This window comes from Sprattus sprattus, assembly GCF_963457725.1.
Source record: "Sprattus sprattus genome assembly, chromosome: 11".
NCBI classification, from domain to species: domain Eukaryota; kingdom Metazoa; phylum Chordata; class Actinopteri; order Clupeiformes; family Clupeidae; genus Sprattus; species Sprattus sprattus.
In genome coordinates, this window is record NC_137909.1 from 8,724,935 (window position 1) to 8,750,660 (window position 25,726).

A 25,726-nucleotide genomic window follows, 5' to 3' on the forward strand; every position below is an offset into this window, starting at 1 on the left:
GTTCAAAAGCAAAAGTTACATCACATAGACAATGACAGAATGTGGGTAGACTCTTTAGATTTGCTTGGTAAACAGACTTTTTACAATGTTTTAACAGTCAAGCAATGAGGGGGAAAGTCAGCATTTGTATAACTTCTCTTTGGTGGGCAAAAGGATAGGTAAGATATTCCCATGCACTTATTTTATATACATGTAGAGCAATAACTTAATTTACAGTCCTTATATACAAGTGATATTCAGAGGGGATCAAATAAAGGCTTATTTTTACTGCTGAGATCAGTTAAGGGAGCTGGCAATTCGGTATTCATGTGTATATACGCACAGCAGCATAGTCAAACTGTATGAAAATACTTGTGAAAAAAGCTCACTGTAGTGTATGTGTGGGGCTGTTAGTGTCTTATTATCCCCAACAGAGAGATTATCGTGCAAACTACCAGCAATTTGAGATTATCACTGCATCAATCACTATGAAAAATATTTAGCTTTCCAGTTATCACTGAATGCAATTGTATGCTTATTAAGTGTGCATTGACTTGGTTAATTAGATGGATTATATAAAGCATGAAAATGATGTATGGAAAACTGGAGAGCATATGAATACCAAGCTGGAATGGTTATGAATCGCACACTCTTTTGCCCACTCTTCACGGTACTATACTGTAGTATGTAACAGAATAATTAGCTTATTGGAAAGTTTAAAAAATAGAGGAAATTTGCTTTTGCTCAAGAAAAAGGCAACACACTTGTCAACGAGTGCACTAAAATATAACTACCAGTCTACTGTACATATGAAAAACATAAACATAACATAAAACTTCCAACTGGCCTTTCAAATCAGAGCAACCTGGACCGTCTGGTTAATTTTGTAGCCATTAAACGAGTCCTTGTGAATTACTCTCTTTCACTGCTACTGTAACCTCACATGGTCAGCAAACAATGGTGTTGTACAATCAATTTACCTACACACGAGTCACACACAAACACACATATAACCTTACACACACACACACACACACACACACATTCACAAAATAATTCTATACTTCAAGCACCCAACAATCCAAAAGCTGAATATAAACCTTACCTCTATAATTGTGCCCACACTTCCATCAAAACAACAAAACAAAGCTGACACATAATATAACAATACACCATATTTTTTTTTCCAGTGTACACATTTTTTTCTTAAAATCAAAAGGCACATTTTAACATATTCCTTGATACGGTAGCTTAAATCTTTTCCCTGTTAAGGTATGGAAAAAAACTCACAACAGCATAACTTAGAAAATAAAATCCTACATCTGAAAAAAACAAAAACCCAACTAATTCTACAGAGGGCTACTGTAAAATGCACGGAGAAAAGTCTATTCTAAAACAACTTCTAGCTACCCTACGCTGATAAAATGATCGAATGGCTGTTCTAATACATCTTGAGCCTCCCTTCTGCCATGGAAATGCACACTATACAGTACTCTTCAATGGCAGCACAGTGCAAGCTTTTCAGTTGAGGGGTTACCTTCAAGCTTGCTTGACCAGACCAAAAGCATGTGTAATGAACAAAGCACACCAAGCCCATTAAAGCGGCAGAAAGTAATCATGGGAATACACACACTACTGACCCGAGGAGTATGAGGGCACCTCTAAGCCATATCCATAGAAAGACTGCTGTTTTGAACCAAGCCTAAATGATAAAGCTACTGCTACATGAGACAAAGCCATCAGTGCTGCTAGTGGGAGATTGTGTGGTGGCCTTGCTCTCTGCCCTTAAGGAAATCAAGCGCATTCCTGGACTCCGTCACACTGGTGCATCACTGTATTTCTAGGCAATATTGCACAAATACTGAGATGTCAGTCAACTTCTTTAGAGGTTCATAAAGCACTAGCCCTAAGCAGAGTGTGTGAGGGGGAACCACTCAACTGAAAGGCGTCCATCAAATAAGCAAAAGCTATTCAAACATTAATCAAATAATGGTTTTCAATTGTTTCCATTCAAACTTAAAACTTGTATCGTTAGTTAGTCCACCTTTGGAGTCACACTACAAAGAATAAATGTTGTCTACAATTTCACCAACACACACAGGCAAACCTTTACTCTACACCTTACATTCAAAAAGGATGATTGTGGTGAAGATACTTAGACCACTCACATAAAAAGATCACATGGTCTAAATTCTGATCTAGATCTGGAAGATGCGTTTCAATAACATGGAACATGATTTACCACTTTTCAAAAGAATCAGCGGAACATTTTCTGTGATTGGTCGTGATTCTCTAAAGTGCATCAGGTGGTCTTCACATGTTTTTCTGCTATAGAATGGGGATATTTAGTCCTGTGGGCATGCATAATAGAGAAACAAAATGGGGGAATGAATGGGTCTAATTTGTGTGTTAGCTTAGCTTAAATAAAACAAATGGAGTGGCTGAGGCAACAGATGCCCTTTCACCATTCAGTCATCTAATCTCCTTCTTTTCTGGTCCAAAACATTCAAAGGGTCTTTCTCTTCAGAAAATCAATACTTAAAATATTTATATTTAATAATTGGTCCAATATTGTTTGGGGATTAAAATCCATTGGCCTTACATCTCATTGAGGGAAACATGGGGCAGTATATGAATGATACTTAAAAGGATGGCTCTGGGCCAACATACTAAATAAAAACTAAAGTTGGTGTTAAGCAGGATGGACAATGAATGTAGAAAGTTAATATAAATTAGACTTGTGTGATTGAGGTGGCAAGGCTAACTATGAGATACTACTGGAATTACATTATGGGTCTGTGTCAGTGATCAGGTCAGAGTTTAAAATTGGTATCGTCACCAGTATGATGCTCAGCTGTCTGGTTCTGACCCTGGCTCTAACTGTGCCTATGTGTTCTCCGTGTCAGGTGAAGAGTGAGGTAAGCTGAGGCATGGACAGGAACCGCCCTCGGTACACCCTCAACCCTTCTCATATGTGAGCCACTGCTCTTGCCTCTGCTGCTTGACCTCCCCCAGCAGGAGTACTGACTGGACTTGCTCTTCAGTCACCTCAACAGACACCCGCTGTGCAGTCACTGAGCAGAGGCTCGCAAAAGCTGTTGCAGGAGGGGAGGACAGAGTAAAAGAGAAAGAGAATGAGGGAGGATGACTGGATATCCAGGCTGCTTCCTGCGGGGCTCTCACAACAGGGGTGTTTATACACATAAGCCAGACTGCAGAGCGGTGAGACGGCGTTCAATACATTGCTTACCTGCAGGGACATACAAAAACAAACACACACACAGTCAACATTAATAGGGAGCCATCAAGATATAGTAAATTCAATTGTACTTAAATTAAAACGAAACTGATCTTAAACCCTCACACACTTCAGCTTCTTAACACCAGTACTCAGGTAATCTTTCCTCTGTTGCCATGGCTTCATGAGTGTGTGTACATATGTGTGTACATGTTTATGGCACTCACACTTGCTAAGCCTGAGGATGTCGGTCTGCTCGGTGAGGAGCATGGAGAGCCCCTCCATCAACAGCAAGGCTTTGTGGTAGCGCTGAACGGACAGCTCTCCCTGGTGGAACATCTCATCTAGCGCAGCGGTCTGAACCTACGCAGCAACACAGAAAAGAGTTTACTTACCGATTCAAATGCGTTATCCTACTACCAACAATCTGCACGGATGAAACACACAAAACATAAATAAACAAACAAACAAACAAACATACAAATAAACAAAAATAAACAAATAGAAGGAACAGAGGAGGGCCATATCAGAGCGAAAGCCCACCATCTGTACAGTGTGGCTGAAGAGCAGTCTCTCGGCGGTGATGGTGTTGATGTGGTCCATGAGGCGGTGCTTGCGTGAGAAGAAGCGCTCCAGGCGAGCGCTGAGGGAGCGACAGGACATCACACTGGACTTGTAGAGGTCGTTTAGCCTTCTGACCACTGCACCCACACACAGAGCAAAACACACAGACACACCATCAATCGAGCAAGTCAAACACTTACATCTAACCATCTTCATGTTGTGTATATTCATTAATTAAATTATTTAATTGATAAAATTCACTTAAAATTGTAATTCATTGCCCCAGTTTAATTGGAGGTTGGGGTTAAGTGACTTGAACCCCATGATCCCACCGAAGCCTGTCTGAGTGCCTTTAGACACAGATAAAGGGGATGCACTCACCCTGCTTGACCGTGCTGGAGGGATACAGCTTGCCCTGTTTGATGCCTTCCATGGAAGTGTGGAGAGCAGAGGACAGCAGCTCGGCTGTCTTCATGTACAACACCAGCTGCTCTGCATAACTAAACAACACACACACACACACACAGAACATTTTACTATGTAGTATTTATGCAGTTTCCTTTTTAGTGTACAAAGTAACCTTGCATTCTGTTGAATTCACAAATGACAGGGGTAATATTACTGGGAAGCTTTTATGATTGATATCGAAGCCTATAACACCATAATTGGCTGTATTCCAGGTATATTTTAAAACTAAAATGAGCCTGTAATCCCTGCTTAAGAGGCTTTGTGATAAGAACACAACATAATGTCAGAATTGCAATGGTGTCATAATTTCTTTTCCTGTGCCTGCAGATTAGTCTATGTATGGTTTAACAGTTGAAACAGTTCCAAACGGAAAGTAGTATTACTGGTTTTCATACAAGTGTAGATAGTCGTGAGGGTGTAGGGAAGGTTACGCTCACCTCCACTCGCGGCTGAGGGAGCTGATCTGGTCGGCCACCACGCTCTGCTGCTGCAGCAAGAAGGAGCAGGAGGGGTCCGTCTGCTCGCCGCCCCGGTCTAGGTCTAGGTCTCGGTCTCGGTCTCGGTCCCCTCCCCGGCTCCCTGCCACCTCCACCATGCAGCGTGCAAACTCCAGGGTGAAGCGCAACTGCCGCAGGGTGTCTGTGTGCTCCTGCTGCTCACAGGGAAGGAGTGAGAGTGAGAGAGGGAGAGAGGGAGAGAGAGAGATAAAGATGGAGAAAATTATGACTTCACACACAAGGGGTTGCACGAGTACATCATTATAGAAATCGATTAATCGTTTCCTGAAAATCTTGAGTAATCAATTAAAATACTATGCAGCTATGATGGGGTAAGCCCAACCGATATTTTTTTTTAATTAGTCAAATGTATCTATTTCTTAACAACATTAATTTGTTTAATGTAGTAGCCTAGTCTAGTATATGACAGACTGAATGTTTGATTTTTTTTTTTAAATCAAAAACGTCCAAACAATTGATTTCTGCAACCATGTCCTTCCTCGTGTTTACCAAGGGCTCTAACTGAAAAGCGGGCATGCACAAGAAATTCTGAGTGCTATTACGTGGTGTAGGTAATAATTCCAAGAAGACAGATGAGTTTGGAGCTAAAATGCTTTATTTCTCCAGTGCCATTCAAAACACTCTTACACTCGTCAACTCTCCTTCTCTGCTCTCAAGTCCCTCCAAAATCTGGTTCGCCCCCCAAACATAGTAGCCTGGCAAAATGTAGTCAATACTAACAATGAACAATATTTAGAAACTGACCCATTTTTTAAATCAGACACAAGTACACTCATACACTGAAGCATACAGAAATCACTGATGGCCCATAAAATATAAAGGCATATAAAAAGATGCGTGTGTCGAGTGATCATCTAGCTCAAATCAGTTATGTCCATCAACAAAGGGCCTGATATTATATATTATTATATATAAGGGTCTATGTTTTTACCTCCATTAGTGTCTCCTCTGGTAGCTCTGGCGCCTCAAACGTAACAGCTCCTTCCAGAGTGGAGGAGAGGGGATGTGTGAAGCCACACCGTGGGCTGGAAGACCCCTCAAAGCCTTCCATGAAAATACCAGTCTGATTGTAGCGGCCAGTGAAGGACCCTGCTGGACTGACCGAATTTGAAGATCCTGCAAAGACAAACATTAATAGCAATATGATGTCATAACGTGCACCCACTGTTTTGCAATCTGTACTAATTGAAGGGTCAATTAAGGAGCTTTTATTAGGTAGTCCGAATGCAATAGCAAGTTTAAGTGCAAGAACTTACCGGAGCACCTCCTTGTGCGACAGGACTGTGGGGGTGTGCTGCCACTAGGTGGAGAGCCCACAGTGAAGACAACCCTCGCTGGGCTGCCTGAGCCCACCACCATAGTACCTCCAGCAGATGGAGCTAGAGAGAAAGAGAGACAGAGAGAGAGCGTTAGCTGTTAGCAGGGTACATTGCTCACCCGACCATGGTACCATTGATTGCTCATCGAAACCTAGCCTTCCCTGATTACATTTATGATAATTTTGCAGCTGTTTCAGATAAGACTTACTTGGGGCTAACTCAGAGGTGTTACAGAGGCAACAGCAGATAGTGGAGCAGTGGTTCAGTTTAGGTTGAACATTCAAGAGAATGAGAAAGTTGAATTCAAATCAAAAGTTAACTTTTCAAATGAGGCCTTCTCTTTTGGCTTCTGTGCAGCGTCTCTAGGAGACATCCTTCACCCACGGTTCACAGTGTTCCTAGTCACTTCTCCCAACTGCCGTCCCAGTTCTTCACGGGGAACAAGAAGAGCACCTGCTCAGTCAATGCACCAAAGTTTCCACCTGCTGACCCATTTAGATATGCAATCTCCCTCTAAGCTATTCCTATAATAAAAGCAAGCTACTGTTATACTGTTAAACTGTACTTATAGTGACATGTAAAGAAAACAGCCTGCTGTCTGACTCAAATAGAGAAGTGTGTTCTTATCTTATCTGGAAGTGACAGACTTGTTAGCATCTCGCCATTGGAAATGGACTTTCTTCACAGCATTCAGCGGTCACACTGACCTCTTTGTCAACATTTCCCTCACCTGGCATGAACATCTACAGCTATCAGCCAAACCACTAATGGAGCTGGGGATAGGGCACCACACCCAGCTATGGCTGAGACCTGAGGCTAATAACATTAAAGAATTCCATTTCATAGCAGGCTAGGAATGAACAATACCACACTGGAAATGTCCTGATGAGCAGACAAATCTGCTGGGATGAGATCACAGCAATCTCGTTGGGCAGATAACACAGACATGATCTTTGAACCTGTATACAGCAGGGGCATATATACACCAGGATCCATGGCTTGTCCTCAGTTACTCTGTTCATTGTGTCGGTGATAAACAAACTTTGCAGGGTGAATGAGTTCAAGCAAAACATATTTAAGTGTCTCCATGAGAGTGTATTTGGTGTGCAAATGTCTTCACTGCCCAGCAACAACCTTTGCACAGACAAATAACAGCTTTTCTGACAGGCTGTAGTAACCAAATAGAGGAGATAATATTGCATATGGTTACTTTGTGGAGACACTTCTACTAAGTGCCCTAATGTGATTGTGCTTAAAATATGCACTTAAGGCATTTGCAATAGAATCTCCTCTATTTGGTTTTCCTCTGGTAATGAAATGCTCAAAATGAGTTTAATGTGTAGTGGAAAAACACTATATAGCGGTTTTCTGTGCTGAACTATAAATACATTTTAATGGATGTATGAGTGAATGGTAAACAAACCTTTAATGTCCATGGCTCTGTTGTCAGTGCTGAGGTTTTCTGAGCTCCCTCTGTCCCCCAGTGGCCCTCCAAACGCTGCCATCAACAACATGTCCGACAGGCGACCAGCGCTCTGCGACCTAGATGGAAGACAGAAGGAAAGAGAGAGAGAGAGAGAGAGAGAGAGAGATAGCGTTATGATTTATCGAGAACAAAATATAAAAAGAAGGAGACCATTCATAAAAGTAACCTCCTTCCCCAATGTTCTCATTGCTTCCCCGTCCCTAGACACATTTCCTTCTTCCCATACGCCTCTCGCCCCATCTTCTCAGGGCTTTAATAATGGATGCCTTGAAACATAATTACCTCCCGAATCCTCTGCCCTCCTCAATTCCTCTGTCTAGAAGACTGCAGGGTCCCGCGTCCCCCTGTGTCTGCCTGTTGCCGGGCGATGCCAGGACAAGGCCCTGCTGCGCCAGGAAAGTCACCATGTTGGGGGAGCTGGGTGGCTTAGGGAACTCAAACGGGGGTATGCCCTGTGGAGAAAGTTTGTGGAGAAGTTGATCAACTTTACTTAATTTCTACTTTCTACTGAGTTCACCATTCCTTTAGGCAGAGGTCACTTAGTGAGGTGAATGTATGTCAGTGAATGCCTTCTCATTTATATGGTTTTAACCCAGAGCCTGAACCTCCAATACAGCAAGGAATGCTCAGTGTGGGTGAATATTTGTCAATTGTATTCATGTCATATCAGGTAACCAAAAGAATTCAGATTTATTGTGGAGCTGACCGGCATACCCTAGGTTTACCACAGTGGAAGATAAAAGTTAAATAAACTGGGGCTTTGTTATACTGTCAAATATTTAAGGCAAACAACGGCCTTCAGACATTATTACTTTTAGGATAGAGCATGCTTGCAAGCTCTCTTTCGACCCTTGACAAGTGCAAACTCAAACACATTCTGATATTGGCTAACCTCCCCACTATGGTACACATAGTATTGAACTCTTGAACCTACACACACACACACAAACACACACACACACACAGTTGACACAGTAATACAACACAAGCCACAAACGCAAACATATATACTTTTCTCACAGACATACTTCTATATCTCAGGCAACGTGAAAATAATAAAATTTAGTGCAACAAATACACACTCATACACACACACACACACACACACACACACAAAGTCAGAACCTGCATAAAGGTCTCACCCTTGAGGGGGAGCCCAGGATGGTGGGCAGAGGGCTTCTCTGCATGAGCTCACTGAGTCGGGGTGAGGAGTGTAGGGGCCGAAGACCCATGAAGCCCCCCTGAGGGACGCCCACCGGGTCCGAGTGCTGTTTGCGGATCTTGTGACGGGCGATGTTTCCCACCTCCTGCAGGCAGGGAGCACTGTGCAGCCTGGTGCCCAGACCATGCTGTTGGTGCTGGGCTTGAAATCTGCCCTCAGTGCCTGGAAGAGCCAGATGACAGGTAAAGGAGTTCGAATTAGCCATGCTACCTGAAACTGCACTCCTCGTTAACACCAATGACACTTTATGTACACACTGGGACAGTAAAAAGAACATCCATGACCTGATAGATAGAATTAGATAGATTTGACTGCCCTGAAGTCAACACAGATCACAGATAAATGTTTCAAAAACAGCTTCAACTAAAGATGAGACCTTACATTAAAACAAGAGTTCGGAAATAAAACAAAAGGCCACATTTCACTGTGTACAGAAGACAGAGACTAAACATGTGTGTAGGTGCCAAGTTCATAGGGAACATCTTTTCAGGCTGGCAGCCAATGGTTCACACTGCAGGAGAGCACAGTCAGTTCCCGCTGGGACATCTGGAGGCTATGGTCTATGCTGACTAATGGGTATAGGTGATGTTTCACATGAAACTTCTAAAGCTAAAAATAGAATAACACGGAGCAGAGTCTAGAAGGTGGATGGCTGCTTTTCCCCTCCGTTTTGGTTTTTCATTTTCACTTTTCATTTTCACTTTTTCATATGAAAAGATAAAGCTATTGGCACTCGTGATATGTACAAATGATGATATTTTCATGTACATGTACATGTAATTATACTATAAACCTAAGCACTTCAGAGTACTTCAAAAATGTTGTTATACTTTTAGTGGGTTTGTCCCCTTACAAATGACATTGCTTCATTGCATTTACATTGCTAGTGTAACGTTACATTATTCAAGCTACAATGTGACAGAATATTTAAAAAAGGGGTTATGAGGATCCTTACCGCTGCTCCGTGCTCCACACTGACCCAGATTTGTGCCCAGTGGGTCAGTCTGGCCGGGCATCTCAGGGATGGTGCCCACTAGAGAACAACAGGACAACAAGAAGAAGAAAGAAAAAAAAAAAACATTCTTCCTTTAGAAATGAGACACAAAATGGAAACCAAGGCAACATCAGCCAAGCAAAGCTGCTATTTCTAAAAGGACTGGATTGGTTGGATTGGGCTTTATATGACATAGACAAAAGGGTGCTATTTGAAGATTAGTGAGAGGGTACAAAATAGAACACAAATAAAAATACCGTCTTTCTTTCTTTACTGTCGGTCTTTTCCGATTTCTTTTTTCAGATCAAAAGAAAACAGTCTATAGCTTAATGTTAAATCAGACCCTAATTCATAGTGATCTGGTACTGGACGCCAACAACCGGCCCTGTCACATCTCCTGTGATGAGGGACATCTTACCCTGGGGGGAGAGCTGGAAGGGTTTGGAGGCCCCGGCAGAGAGTCTCCGTGAGCTGAGGGCCGAGCCGTAGGCCCCTGAGTGCGGTGGAGAGGGTGCGACCCTCCCAAAGGCCAGCGAGGTGCCACTGCTGCTGCGACGCACTGGTGGTCCTGACCTGAGGGACAACCATCAAATACACACAGCGTTGAAGGAACAGAATCCAAAATGTTAGAGCAGTTGTGTAGAGAGATAGGCGGAGGTGAACTGTGTAACAACAATGTCAAGGGCGGTTTTTGTGAATTTCTACATTTATTGCAGTTTCTTCGCATGAATATGAAGTACTAAAAATGGCAGATGTAGTGACAAAACATACCTGAATTAGCAAAGATATGCAAAAATCAGCTTATCTAGGTTACAGACACCGACCCACTTCTTTTCATTTCTGATGCCTGAATCTGGATATCTGTTGATACCAACGCTCTTTTTTCTTGAAAGTACCCTAGTGGAGACTTTTATTTTATTTACATTTTTTAAGGGTTTGTTAAAGGTTTTGTTAAAATAAGTTTGTAAATGAAGATTTACATAAATCACGCAGTTACAATTTTCTAATAACAAAGTAACTGTATCAGACGTGGATCGGTGAAATCTATCGCGATTCCCAATCCATTTCATAAGGTCAGTATCTGCTCTGATACTGGTCCATGAATCGGATCGGTGAATCACTAGTCTAGGAGTCTTTGTACGAGAATACTCGAAAAACATCAAGAGAGAAAGAGAGAGAGTGCAAAAGGGAGATGTGTTTGAGCATTTGAGAGTGACAGAATTGGAGGGTAGAAAAATGTTGGCGAGACAAAGAAAGAAAGAGAGGAGAGAGTTCACACAGACCTGGGGGAAGTGTCTTGGCTGGGAGACTGGAGGTTCTGCTCCATGCGCTGGTAGTTGTGAATCTGAGTGGGGACTGGGATGGGCACGGACTGGCCATAGTTACTAGAGTTACTCGCCAAGCATTCACTGAGCCTGCTGAGGAAGAGGGTGGCAGAGAGAAGGAGAGAGAGGGAGACTGTTCAGCATGCAATCAATGTGCGAGAGAGTGAGATTTTGAGAGGGAAAAAATTACGGTTAAAGACCTGAGACACAATATCATGGCCGAGAACAATTAAACACTAAGACACCAAAAAAAAAACTCAGAAAATCTCAGAGTCCGGACAAGGCCGTCAAAGAATGACAAATAAACAGATAGAAGACCGAGGGAGACAAAGACAGCGTGCACGGACACAGAGAGGGTGCTGTGTGAGGTCTGTCAGAAAGGGCCAGACAGTGAGAGGTGGGGGAGGGATAAAGGACACATAGCTGCTGTTCATCCACTCTCACTCTCTCTGTAATCCTTTTATCAGAGTCAAAAACCACTTCCACTGGACAGACAGGAGTGCAAAGAGCATTCGGGTTAAACCCACAGAGTCACCGCTAAAATGTTCAAGTTCACAAATCAGAAAACTGAAAGAAAAGTCAAATAATGATGGGGATGTGATACATGGGTTGATATGTAGTTTATTATTTAATTGATATTGCCCTATTTCTATACACTTGCTGTTTAATGGCATTGCGGATTAACTTCTAAGAATCAGCTAATTTATCTCCTAAGCTTGACATAAACACACACGCACACACGCGCACACACACACACACACACACACACACACACACACACACACTCACCCAGAGGGTCCCGGCGAGCTACTGTAGGATGGGGATCGGGGCGGGGTCTTGCTTTGACTGCCCACGCCACCAGAGGCCAGCAGAGAGCTGCAGATGACAAAGGTTGCTAGGGTTACCATATGGGTGGTCACAGCTATAATCCGTGGTTGCCATGTCAATCAGCACCTCCACAGTTCGTCCCAGGTCACTGGGTCACGCAGTGATTACACATGGTTTGACATGACACCCACTCCAAGAGCTTAGTAGTACAGCGGTTTGTGTGGCTTTCTGACCTCATTGTGACCCATTTCTATTCCTTCAACCATTTGCTATATCTAAATCCGTCTTCTGCTGCTAAAATAACGGCCTGGCCCTTACACCACTCTGCTGAGTTCACCACAAAACAAAATGGGCTCTATGAGGCTTGTGGATACTTGAGCAGAGAGAGTCCTGTAAAGCTGCGGTCAGACTTACCCACTGCACATGAGGCTGTCCTGCAGCACTTTACTGCTTGGTATCTCACAGGCCAAATCACCTACAAAAGGAGTGAGAAAGAGACAGAGAGAGAGAAAGTGACAGAGGCAGAGAGAGACCAAATGAAGGTCAGTGAGTAAGTGAGAATGAATCCCACATGGATACAGTAACGTACCAGTGTCATTCTTCAGTGTGAGGTGTGGGACTTACTGGCGAAGTGAGCTGGAACAATGACAAAGTCGTCTGTGTCACAGGATGAGTTCTTGCTGCTGCTGCCACCTCCCCCTGAATCCTTCAGCAGGGAACCAGGAGACTCCTGGGTAGGAGAGGGTAGGGGCTTCGCACGGAGCTGCTGAATCTCTGCCAAGGACTGCTGCAAAACGTAGAGAGAAAAAGACAAAGTTTAGTACACGCCTCTGACTACAAAATAAGAAGGGCAAAGAACATAACACTCAAATGAGAAATAGAAATGAATTGAGGAACACATTTCAGCAAAAACTACAACGTGTGTTAGAGTAACACAAACACACACACAAACTTACTGGTGGTGAGGCAAGGTGTGATGTGGATGAACTACTGCAGGAACTAGCGGAGGCTGAATTGGGAAAGCTCTGGAGTGCCACTGGAGCAGCTGCAACACAGGGCATTTAGTTTTTTAAACTATGCTCAGTACTATTACAGACATCTCAGAGAGTCAATGCTGAGTTGGACCGCTTTTATATGGACACAAATGAACTCACACTTCTTCATAGATGAGCTTGCTTCCAGGAATGGGTGTCGAAAGAACTCATCTAAACAAAGACAAATTCACATTGAAGACTTTTTTTTTTCTAGGATGGACACAACCGCTGGATGGATAGAATATTGTAATTTGTGATTAACCAGACACAAATCTCAACTGCAATCATGTTCATGTGTCATAACTGTGATAAATTAAATATATGAGCTGAACACGAGGCTCTAGTAAACATTCCAGGGATACACTGTTTTGGATCCAGGTAACTTGGACCAGCTATGATAAAAATGTAGGACAAATGGGCCAGTCTAAGGCTTTGCAACCGCATGACAAACAGGCTGTGTGAGCGCAAACTGACCGAAGTCCATGCGGTCTTTATGGTTCCGCTGCAGAAGGCCGAGGAGCAAGTGTCTGAGATGGCTAGAGGTTTCTCTGGGAATGCTGGAGAAAAACAAATAAACACAGAGGGAGTGAGAGTGAGAGTAAGGAAGCGAGAGTGATGCAGAAGTAGACAGACAGGTGTCACCGAAAACAGCATTGTGTCTGTGAGGGGTTGTTAAAATGTCATAGTTCAGTGAGTTAAGTGAGGGCACTTACTTGGGTGAGAGGTTTTTATTCTTCTCATAAAACAAGCGGAGGTCTTGGGGACTGCTAGCCTGGAGTTGAGAAAGCCAGTGAACACACGAGTTACAGAGAGAACTGAGGCAACAGTGTGTGAATACACAAATGTTTATTCCTATTGTTGTGGCTTCTTTCATTTTAGTTTACATGGGAATGTCGTCATTTGAAAATTTGAATTGAAAAAGTGTCTGTTCGTGTTAAAAAAAAAAACGCTTTGGTAGATACAGGACATGTAACAGATGTGGTATGTGTAGTACACTGATAGTTATCTCTCAAGTAGCACATGTCTGCTACACACATGCCTTATAACGACAGAGCTACCAACACATACCTGAATAAACACTGAAATACGACACCTTAGATAAGCCAGTATGTAAAAACAGGCTATAGTAATCCCCTCCTCACTATAGCTTCACACATATACTGATGGACTTCCCATGTTTGCTGCAGTGCTCACCTGAAAGGGGGCCTTCCCTGTAAGGCACTGGAAAACTATGGTTCCTATGCTCCACAGGTCTGCCTTGGCGTCATAGTTCTGGGACATGATGACTTCAGGGGCCTGGAAGCAGAGTGGATTAGGGCCACGAGATCTGCCTTGATCGTGTCGCTGTCAAAGGCAAGGGTGAAAATGCTAACTCACCATGTACATAGGGGAGCCACAGAGAGTGGCAGCCATCATGTTGTTCTGGAGATGCCTGGCGAATCCAAAGTCAGCTACAAACAACAGATGACAGATGTTGAACCAAAACAAATGCATGCTCCAACACCGACATAAAGGACACAGATAGACCCACACGGACATGCTGTGTGTATGACACTGAATGGAACACACCTATCTTGATGCAGGTGTTGGTGGAGTGGGACTTGCGGCCTGCAGGGAGGGATAAGAGGATGTTTTGGGGCTTGAGGTCTCGGTGGATGATGCCTTTAGATTGCAGGATCCTCATGGCTCCAGCGATCTGCAGCAGGAACACTCGAATGGTGTCTTCGCTCAGGGTGCCCTTGGCTGTAACAACACACATAAATATAAGTCCATCTGGCATCTTGTATAAAACACAACACTGATAGATTTGATAGGTCAATTAAGAGAAATTAGATCTAGGGTGGGTAGTTATTACACAACGCAAAAAAAAAACCCATAAGGTTGTTTTCTGAAACAAAGTAATTGAACCGCACTGTAGCTTAATTTGGGTAGGTTTAGTTTAATTTGCCTGAAAATCATTATGGGATGTTGGTTCACCACTATCTATCATTAAATGCAAAACTACACTCTAGACTGTGAGATAGCAACATAGCATTTTTTACACAAAATATACATTTAATAACACCAAGAGTCTACTTGTCAATTTCATAAAACCTTGTTAAATCCATAAACTTAGACATTTTTCAAACCAACATTTGCTCATCAGCTTTTATATACAGAAAGAATAGCCTTTTTGAGACACCAACAATAACAGGATTAATCCAGATCCCTAACCCTAAGGATCTGACCAATTAAGATCAAATGTGCCGTTAATTATAGATCTTCATAGCCACAATGCTGTGAATCTCATGAGAAAATGGCCACGTTTGGAAACTGTGGGCAGATAAACCCTCCACCAGCCCATCCTCTCCATGTTGTTTACTGCTTGTCCTGAGAGAATGACCTTCTGCTCTGTTTTCGTGACTAACACAAGTCAGCTGACACGGGATCTACATCCCGTCACTGCCGACCACTTCACAAAGTCCTTCGTAAAACCAATCTGTATTTGCCCCAGATGGAGTTAGTGTAGGGCTTTAAACTACTGCTCCCTTTCTCCAACTACCCAGTTGAAGTAAGACCGCCCAGCAACACCCGTGTGTACTGTAAACTTCCTAAAAGAAACCACCCTGGAGAGGTTTCCTGCCCCAGAGGGGGGGTCAAGAGGCTTGACCCAGACTTTATCACCCCCGTCATCTTCCAACACTCACGGAGCCATTGGGCTTTAGCAGCTCCCATCCTCGATGGGGCCAACAAGCACATCTCCATTGTGTGCTGATCAGAGAGCAACAAGCTGGCTAGAACTGAGTAAATATCCTCTGGGGTGGCTGCATGGTAAACAACATGCCAAAATCCCATTTCAGATCTTCAGACCAAAGCTATACACAACATGGCTTGTTGCAAGAGAAATGTTTTGACACTGTGGGTGAAATTAAGGCTTCAGTTTAGGGGTGTAGTGAGAACAATAGAAAACCAAATCAAAACTGTTTTCTTAATTTGTAAAATTGTTCCTCTATTCCTTCAGGGGTGGAATGGGGGAACAACTTGTATTGTATTCTGCAATCTGTCATCACCCCCTGCTTCTTCTTCTCTTTCCTTACTCTACCTGTTGTTAATGGTATGTGCAAGTAATACTAGGATATCAGTGTGAAGCCTACTGTTTGCAACTCGTGCAACAGCATAAAAGTTTGCTCGAAGAATGTTAGCAAAAACTGCTTAACATGCTTACCGTGTAGGTAGTCAGCAAGATCTCCACCATTGCAGTACTGTGATTGGAAGCAGAGATAAAGACCAAGGTTAAATACTTCAGAGGTTTGAGGTTCAGGTCTAACAGGGAAAGCAACAATCCAATTCAAAAACGTGAATCCTTAACACGGTAAATACAATACACAACATACGAGGCCCCGCACCCTAAAGGTTCAAAGAAGGCTGGATGTTTTGAGTGTTTTGTGTACCAGAAGAGGAAGTCAACTGTAAAGAATCTGGGTGGATGTGATGCTGATAACTTGCTTACTTCATGTCAATGTTATCTCCCCATAACATAGTCAGGGGATTCAAAATACCGGCTATGCCAAATCCAGAACAGGCGTGGGGTCTTTTGGGCCATGTTCACAAATGGACTTAAGGAGTTAATGGCTCTCGCCTAAAACAGTAAAATATTACTATCAAGCTGAAATATCCCATTCCAGAAAATCGCAAACAGTCTAGAATACAAACATGGCTCGTGTAACTATTGAAGAAGGCCCTAGGCAGAGGAGTCAAGTGTGCTGTTGCGTGTTGATTAACCATGTGACCTCTCAAAGCTCTCCTGTTCATCCCAGCTCAGGTTCCTCACGGGCCCGGCAGATTAGCCTCTCACATTCATAATCAAGTGCAGATCAGTCACGCTGATACACAAGGCGCACCCGCACGGTGCATAACTCACCTCCATTACCAGGTACACCGAGCTCGCCGTTTCCTGAAAAGACACAAACAGGCTGTGAGACATTGTTCACCCTAGGGTGTGTTAACATGTTTAAAACACAGAGAGAAAATCAGTTGAGTCAAAGACAGAATAGTTTTTTTGCACGGACAATTACTTTCCTTTCACAGTATGTGTCTGTCTCATAAATGTGCTGTACTATGCAATAGAGGAAATGGTCAGACAAAAACAACCCCAACCTCACAGCCTAATTGACTGGAAATCCAGAATTGCATTTTCACTACTACACCACATCCTGGCAGCATTGGGAGATTGGCATCATGGCTAGATGCACCATTTCACAGATGGCTTTCAATATGGCAAATGAGGTAATTATAAGGGCATACAGCTTATTTGAACAACATGACATCGCTTACAACAACTTCTCCATGTACCCTTCAGCTGTTAACCAAGTTAAATGACTGAAATAAGCAAGGATGAATGTGAAACCCAGCAGAGTATTTATAAGTAAGGGAAAACTGGTGGAAGAGAGCTTTTATATAGATGGCGAGATGATTCCTTCTAATGTGGAGACACCAGTGAAGACTTTAGACAGGTGGCACAATTCCACATTCAGTGACCGGAACAGGTTGAAGAGGTCACATAAATCATTGTTAAGCTATCAATAAGATTGATAAAACCTCATTCCTGGTAAATGAAAATTGTGGTGCTTGCACATCAGGCTTTTGCCACTCATGAGGTGGCCTTTGCCTGTGCATGAGGTTGCCATTTCAGAGGTGGAGAAATTTGAGAGAATCATAAATAAGGCAGCCAGGAGATGGCTTGGGTGACACATTGTCTAAGTACTGTAGCACTGTATGGGAAATACATTTTGGAGTTACCAATGACCAGTTTGGTGGAGGAGTTCAAATGTGAAAAGACCAGCCTGGAGATGACTTCCTCTCAATCTAAGGATCCAGCAGCCAAGAACACTCCAATAGTGAAAAGAGGGAGAAGCGATTCAACATGCACAAAGCGCATTACAGCATAGGGATATCATTGGACAGGTACAGACTGGAAGAGCAGGGTTTAGGTAAGGTGACAGTTGGAAAGCATGGGGTAACCAGCTTTGTTCGCATGCAAGAAAAGGAAACTAGACAAGCAGTAGTGGCCTCTCAAGCAAAGCAAATGCAATGCATGAACTGGATGTTGGCTCATTAAAACATGTTCTGTCTGGTTGTAAAACTAGCTTGACCCAGGGTCACTACTCATAGAGACATAATCAAGTTATTAAAATCAGTGGAGAGGGGCATATAGTTCTTGTGAGACCAGACGTGTTATTGTATTCTGAATGCGAATGCATTGTTTTCCTCACTGAGTTAACAATTCCCTTTGAAGATGTAACTGCGGAAGCCTTTGAAGGGAAGAAGCTGAAGTATGCAGAACTGGTGGCGGAAGAGTAGGGACAAGGTTGGCAAGCACACACAAGACCTGTGGAGATTGGTTTTAGAGGCTTTATAAGCTAAATCAACCATAACGCTTCAGTTGGAATTTGGTTTTCGAGGATAATCACACAATAAAGCTTTAAGGGAGCTGTCTGAGGCTGTCCGAGCCAGTGGTTATGGCTGACATACATACTGCTTGGGGACATGGACATTTCATCAAGAAGCCTGTTGTCGCAAGATGTTTGGGTGGCTAAGGTGACCAGGGTTCGTATCCCATTTTATTCCCTTACCCTTATCTGGGTTCATAATCCCGGAAGATTCTGCCACACCACCCTCTGCCCTAAGGCTAAGACTTTCTCATTTTAAAACAGTTTTAAAAGGAAAACAATTTCTGTCCAGATGAGTGTTTTAGCTCCGTATCATAAATAAACACTGTCCATAGTAACACGCCTGAAAACGCATATCACTTGACCATTCACATACACTGGAAATCTAACAACACAACAGCTTCTGGCACAGACAAGGTCAGCAACGCTTGTAATTGCATTCACCACAGGTAGTCGAGGCTGATACGGTTTCTTTCTTCCGGAGGGTCACATGCAAGGAGCATGACGAATACGTTGTGACTGTCAAGGAAGCAAATGTGGGTGTCTGCGTCATCGTTTCCAAATGTCTCCATTTCAACCCACCCAAACTAAAATGCAACCCTTGAGTTTTCAAACTAAACAGGGAACAGGGGCAGCAGCATTTCCAAAAGTCCAGCAGCATTTTAAAACTAAAACGTTTATTATTGTGCATGTAACCTTACCCTAACCTGGATTTGTACTCCAGAGGGGGCTTACCACCTACCCACCCTACCCTGGTAGTCTGTGGCATGTCATAGTATAATGAGATTGATGTGTACATGAATAGGTATTGTTTAGACACACAAAGTTAGTGCCCACCTGACAACCCCTGTGAAATGCTCACAAAGGCATCTTTGGTGTTGTTAAGTAAGTAGTATCGGTATTGGTAAAGACAGTACATCATTGTAAACTGTACTAGTAAAAAAACATAGAGTAAGTGTGTGCATTTGTGCTTAATCCAGTGCATCAATTTCAGATTAATTGCAAAATAATCTTCATCTATCAGATCTGTTATTGAGACTTACAGTGTCTGCTGCAGCAGGGGCATTTGTCTGAGCCTGAAACTAGCCATCTACATGATGAGTGCAAATGCAATGGGGCCTGTGTTGTTTTGGTGCTGACTCTATGCCAGGGGTGTCAAACTCAAATACACAGAGGGCCAAAATAAAAAAAATGGGTGTAAGTCGAGGGCCGGACAGTGGGGCAAGGGCTCCCTAAATTGACGTATGCTATCACAGCGGGGACAGTGCATTGTGGGACTTGCAGGGGCCTATTTGTGGTGCGTTCGTCATACCAGCGGCCACGGCAGACAAACTCTGATAGATTAAAAGATGGATACTTTATTAATCCTGAGGTAAAATTAGCCAAACCAAATAAAATGTCATCGTTGCTCATTCAAAACAATGGAACTTTTTGCAACATTCTGAGGAGCTGGCGGGCCAGATTAAATGGCTTGTCGGGCCTGATCAGGCCCGTGGGCCTTGAGTTTGACACATGTGCTCTATGCCAACAAAGCATGGTCCACATATGGCTTGGTGTTAAGGGTCACTCTGGGTTTATGCATTAGGGGCAGGAATCGCACTGAATGTGTTCTGTGTTCTAGCATGACAAAGATGCTAACAAGTTGAAAGAGAGAGAGAGCAAGAAAGAAATCTGATTTAACTAACCAATTCCAAGTCTACTTTCACTTTAAAGAGAAAAAAACTGTAGTGACACTGAAATAACTGCCCCTGCTCTTAAACACCACCACAACCAATTCAAAGGTGTTCCGTAATGTTTGTGAGGCTGCAAAATACTTTGCACTCTAGAAAAATGATGGAACAAGAGAGAGCAGCATTTTAAAACTAAACATTTATTATTGTGCATAATAAACTGGTCTAAAACACACACGAGAGAGAGTTAGATACAGTCCAACTTACAACAGCAAACATACTTTTTATGGCAAATACCAGCTTCAGGCTATGTCATGGTTTCCCTAAACTCAAAGCCAACAACCTAAAGACACACAGTGAGCATGTTTGACTGATGACACTTGTTTTCTTTCTGCTCTCATACCCCTATTCAACGCCTCCATCCCCTTCCCCACCCCCACCACCAGAGCAGGCCTCCAAACAGCATAAGAGGACTGGCACTCTTCAAAAAGTCCACTTATCTCTTAGCAACAGCTGACCTCCCACTCTCTCGGCCTGTCCTGGGCAACCAATCAGTGGTGCAGGATGGACTGCTGGTGGCAGGCACAGGACTGCTGACTCAGCACACAGCTAACCTTTTTTTGTTTTTTTTTGGATCTCCTAAATATTCCCTGTTTCCATACTGGTAAGAGAGAGAGAGAAACAGTAAGGGGAATAGAGAGAGAGAGAGATTTTACTTTATAGTCCTTTATTACCAGTAAAAAGGAAACTGGCAAAAAGTCAAAACAAGACATACTAAAAAGAAAGATAATACACAGATAAATAGATAAAGAGAGAGAAAGAAAGACAGTGTCTAAGTGAGTAAGTGAGGAAACTCTTAAACTATCCTGCTACGTGCCCAAAGACATGCACTGAGATAAGTGATAAATTGATTAACCCTTCTTCTGCCCAACAGGGTGTGTGATATGATAAAGAGGGCAACACCTGGCCAGCCACAGCGAAAGACTGAGGAGCAGTGTAAGAGAAACAGAAACAGAGAGAACAGGGAATGGGCTAAAATACTGTGTCTCTTTTGGGACAACCTCTCAGCTGGTTGAGAAAATGTTGGGCTTATTTGAGTAAAATCCTGCATTTCGTGTAGCTTATTTGAGGTTATGTTGTTATCAACCCTGACAGCATAGCTGCCGCCATTACCTTGCACATGATTACTATAATACCTATACGCAGAAAGACCTCTAAATAGACAAGTGCGTTTTGCTGCCATCAAGGGTTGCTGTTAAAAAAGTAAATGAATCTCCATGACCCACCAACACTGAAAACAGAATCTTACAATAGGCTCGCCAGGGCATAGGGATCAAATGGCAACTGTAGGCTCCCTCTACAATCCCAATATAATTTGAAGGATGCAAATGAGGAAATGTAAGCAGAAATGGACCCACCCTATGTTCCTAAAGCACAGTGTTCCCTCAGCTCTCTGCGCCCTCAGCCTTTGCTACCTCACGTAGCCTATGTGTTACCGCTGTGTTTATGGACCTTCCGGTACCAAAGGTACTCACTCACTCCGACACTATAGACACAACACACCTTATTCTCTCACATGCAGTTAAGATAAGGAATTAAGGACAGTACCTTAACTAAGTCTTAAAAACATTTATTGACTTAATGCAGATCTAAGGCACTAATATGAGTCACTGTTTTCTTATAGTTCTGGATTCTGGCCATCATACAGTTGAAGAAAGAAGGGTTCATAGGTTAAGTGCACTGAGAACAACAGCTTGACCAGGAAGAGAACACTTATAGGACACCTTCTAGCTTCAGAAAGTGCATAGATCATGGGTTGACATTAACTCTGTCACGGGTTAACTGACTTCATGTCAAGGACGGCTGTCTTATAAATGGTCAGAAAGCAGGTGCTATGTCTCTGAGAAGCAGAGAGGTGATATCCTCAACATCGTTGCTTATGTATGAATTGTAAGGCTACCCAGCTTCTATATTAGGCTTTGGACTATTTCCTAAAATGTATCCACCTAGGTTTTAAGGCGGTAATTAAAGGTCCTGTCCAATGCACAAGCACTCTCTTTTTTCTCTCTTTTCACTCTCTCTCTCTCTCTCACACACACACACACACACACACACACACACACACACACACACACACACACACACACACACACACACACACACACACACACACACACACACACACACACACACACACACACACACACACACACACACACACACACTTGATTGCTTTTATTTGGATCCATAAGACAAGCGACAAGATACAGGATCCAAATACTTTGGGAAGAGTCTTTGACAGGGTGACAAACACACACACACACACACACACACACACACACACACACACACACACACACACACACACACACACACACACACACACACACACACACACATTTCAAAACAGTTAGGGAAACAATACCAAAAAACGGTCATGGATACCTCCAGACTCCTGAACCAACCCATTCATTAAAAAACACTCAACGATCATTGCCTCGAGGCTTCCTAAAGGAATCAAGTAACACAGGTTCGACAATCATGTTGCTGCAGTTGTACCTACTCTAAAATGCACTAAAATCATTACGCTGGATCAGTCGAAAATATATTCATCAATTACCATTATCTGTCATTCTCTCTCAGTAGGCCAATACCGTCCACTCCGGATAAAGAGGCTGTCTACAAGAGTCCGTTTTTCTCTAAACGGACCAATAGCCTACACGCAAAGGGTATGTCAACAAAAGAACACGTGATGGATGTAAAGTGACTGCAAACCACTTTGAATACGTTTTCATATATGTTTATGTCAGTGTGTGCAATGTTCTAGCCTAAATAAAACTTCTAAACTTATATTATAGTTCCCTCTTTAAGACTACGAGGCCTACGTAGTGTGTGTTATAAGGCCTTGACGTGATTTATCATTTCCCTCAAAGCCTTGGTCAGTAGGGCAGAAAAAGTCAACTACGCGAAACCGGTACTCTTTTCGTTACATACCTGGAAATCGTATAGGGCGACGATGTTTTCATGTTTCAGTTCCTGGAAAGAGAGACATTCATTTTAGATACGCCACAAGATGGTAATGTCATAGTCTTCTCTGGATGCGTTATGGGAGTGTTTACCTTTAATATCTTTATTTCTTTCCCCAGAAGTGTCTGTGACTTTGCAAGGTTTTTCTTGTTAATGCATTTCACAGCAACCTCCCAATCGTGTTTCTGAAAACAAAACAATGTGAACTTGTGTGCAACTGTTCATGGCAGAACATGAGTTCAATGCAAATCAATACAACATTTCGTCAAAAGACATAGTTCATCAATAGCGTATGTTACAATAGAAAAACAGTGTATTTGTACATGATTAGCTGGTGCCGGAAAAACATTACGAGCTTGTAGTGGACATGTCACGACATATTCTCGTTGCCGATGTGTAATTACACCAGTGGGCCTACGCATGTAAGAATGTTTATTTGCAATAAAATTAAATCTCAAGCACAATAAAGATTTTTTTTGTGCTTTAAACCAACACAAAATCTACTTCATCCCTATCCCTAAAAGGAAAAAAGCTAACAGGAAAGTTTTACTTCCTCGATGTTGTAAACAAATACAATGCACATTTTTTTGCACAATCTCTTGCATGCATAAATGTAGAAAATCTGATTATCAAGGTTCGTTTTTTCCCCGTTCTAGGCTGCAGCATATAATAAGAGAATTTCCCAGGCCTCTGCTTTTTAAGGTGGAATGGCACAGTTGTGACAGACAAAGCTGAGCATCCATCGAGATTCTTCACGGATATACAACGTAAAACGTTGTCCAACAACTTGGCAGACGACAAAATTGCGAGAGGGTCAAGACTATAATTAAGACATGGATGGAGGACAACATTATAACGTGGCCCTAACAAAGTTATTTCTCACCTCTCGATGCCTTCCTCGGAACACCACAGCGAAGGCTCCATGTCCGATGAGATCCTTCCTGCTGAACTCAAATTTGCCAACTGTCTCCATAATCCCAGTTCTGCGTAGTATAACACTATTTCAATGAAATGGTGAGACAGGTAAATGCAGGCCACTGGATCTCCCTCTTTGGCACCCTCTGTTCCACAGTAACGTTGAGGCAGCAGGAAAGGTGTCCCCCTCGTTTGCATGCCATGAGCTGCCTTTCCAAGAAGAAACAACTGTCTTCTTTCATGATAGCTTGTCGAGGAAAAGGAATAACAATATTCCTCTTAACTGATAAACGCTCCCATGATTGTATACAGAACTAGCGCAATAGCAAAAAGGGCAAATGTTGAGCTAAAAATATCCCACAATACCACCTTAAGAAGAACGATGGTTTTGTTTGTATACAGACTATATTGTCAACTCGGTAACAATCCTCCCAGTACTGACGAAGGGATGTACGTACTAGTTTTCAATTTCCTACTCCATTCGATGTAGATGTTTGTGTATTCTTCTAGTTTTTCTTGCAGTATTCATTTCCTTGCAGAGGGAGTCTGTTTCGCTGCATTCAACAAAGAACTGAGCTCTGCGAGCCAGCACATATGCGCATGCGTACTGGGCGAGTGTCTTATGTTGAATTTTGACGTTAAGGGAAGTGTGTGGTCACGACGGAAGAGGAAGACGTCACAACACAACTGTGCAGGTGTTATGTCCATAGATTGACAGTAAAGGTTGTAGCCTACTATTTCACGGTCGGTCTGTGTTGTGCATAAACCCTAGTCTGTGTTATGTCGTGCATATGACCATGAATAGGCCCATCTGAACTAAACCAAGCAGGATTTTAAAATGACGTTTTCCCAGTAGCACTCTGTTACAGGCTACATAACAGGCTACTACAAATGAGAATTACTGTAGTAGCCCCCAATCATATAGCCTATATATATATTTGTATTTATATTGTATTAATAATTTCCAGTCCCTTAACAATTTACAGCGTTTAAGTCATTACTAGTCTGCAGAAACTTCCCTCAGACTACAGAAATGATTCTGCTTTTGCCTCTGTTTACGTCAATTAAGTGACATATGCTCCTGTTTGGTGTTGTTCACTTCAATGCCGTGTGCAGTCTTTTTGAATAAACCTTGTGCATGTAGTCAGTCAACTACTCCCATCATGTGGTAAGTCATGTAATTGCAGCTACACGAATAATTTGCGCATCTGTCAAGAGGTGGCCAAGAGGGGATTTCCATGTGGCTCTTGGCCTGGTTTTGAAAAGTAGGCTCCATAGTAGGCTTATTATTCCAACGGGAATATTTGTTTTATATTACAAAAAACAGCTAAAAGTCATTTGGACACTTGTGTTTGTATTGAGGACACCAGGGAATTTGTGAATAAATAACCCAGCCTAGTTAATTACTGATGACTGATTTTCAACACGACTACATAAAGATCTAACAACAAAGCAGCCCAAAAAATGTGATATAGACTAGGCCATTAACATGCCAATTAAAGACACTTATAAGTGATAATTCAAACAATATTGCAAGTGCAGAAGAATATTAGGATATAGCATAACAGTTACAAGGTCCCATGAAGCACAGACACTAATTGGATGGCATTAAATGTGTGTCTTTTCAAACCTGAAATTTGACCAGAGTTTATGTGATTATTATAACACCTTAATAATAAATTAATATAAGAAAATACATGAATAGCTTAT

The 25,726-nt window shown here is 42.6% G+C and overlaps 1 protein-coding gene across 1 annotated transcript; it reads right to left on the reverse strand.

Moving 5' to 3' along the window:
• Positions 1-3,105: 3,105 nt before the first annotated feature.
• Positions 3,106-24,074, reverse strand: ulk1b (unc-51 like autophagy activating kinase 1; the record flags this gene model as incomplete). The annotated part of the gene is made up of 28 exons (XM_080848136.1): positions 3,106-3,229; positions 3,445-3,580; positions 3,761-3,918; positions 4,163-4,281; positions 4,687-4,901; positions 5,699-5,883; positions 6,024-6,146; positions 7,510-7,628; positions 7,855-8,024; positions 8,715-8,956; positions 9,750-9,827; positions 10,207-10,361; positions 11,072-11,206; positions 11,903-11,989; positions 12,356-12,416; positions 12,566-12,728; positions 12,898-12,986; positions 13,096-13,146; positions 13,450-13,532; positions 13,689-13,747; positions 14,170-14,271; positions 14,353-14,426; positions 14,545-14,718; positions 16,181-16,217; positions 16,877-16,909; positions 23,069-23,110; positions 23,194-23,286; positions 23,985-24,074. The coding sequence occupies 28 exons, from the start codon at positions 24,072-24,074 to the stop codon at positions 3,174-3,176; spliced, it is 3,129 nt and encodes a 1,042-aa protein (XP_080704262.1). The 3' UTR covers positions 3,106-3,173.
• Between the last annotated feature and the right edge of the window lie 1,652 nt (positions 24,075-25,726).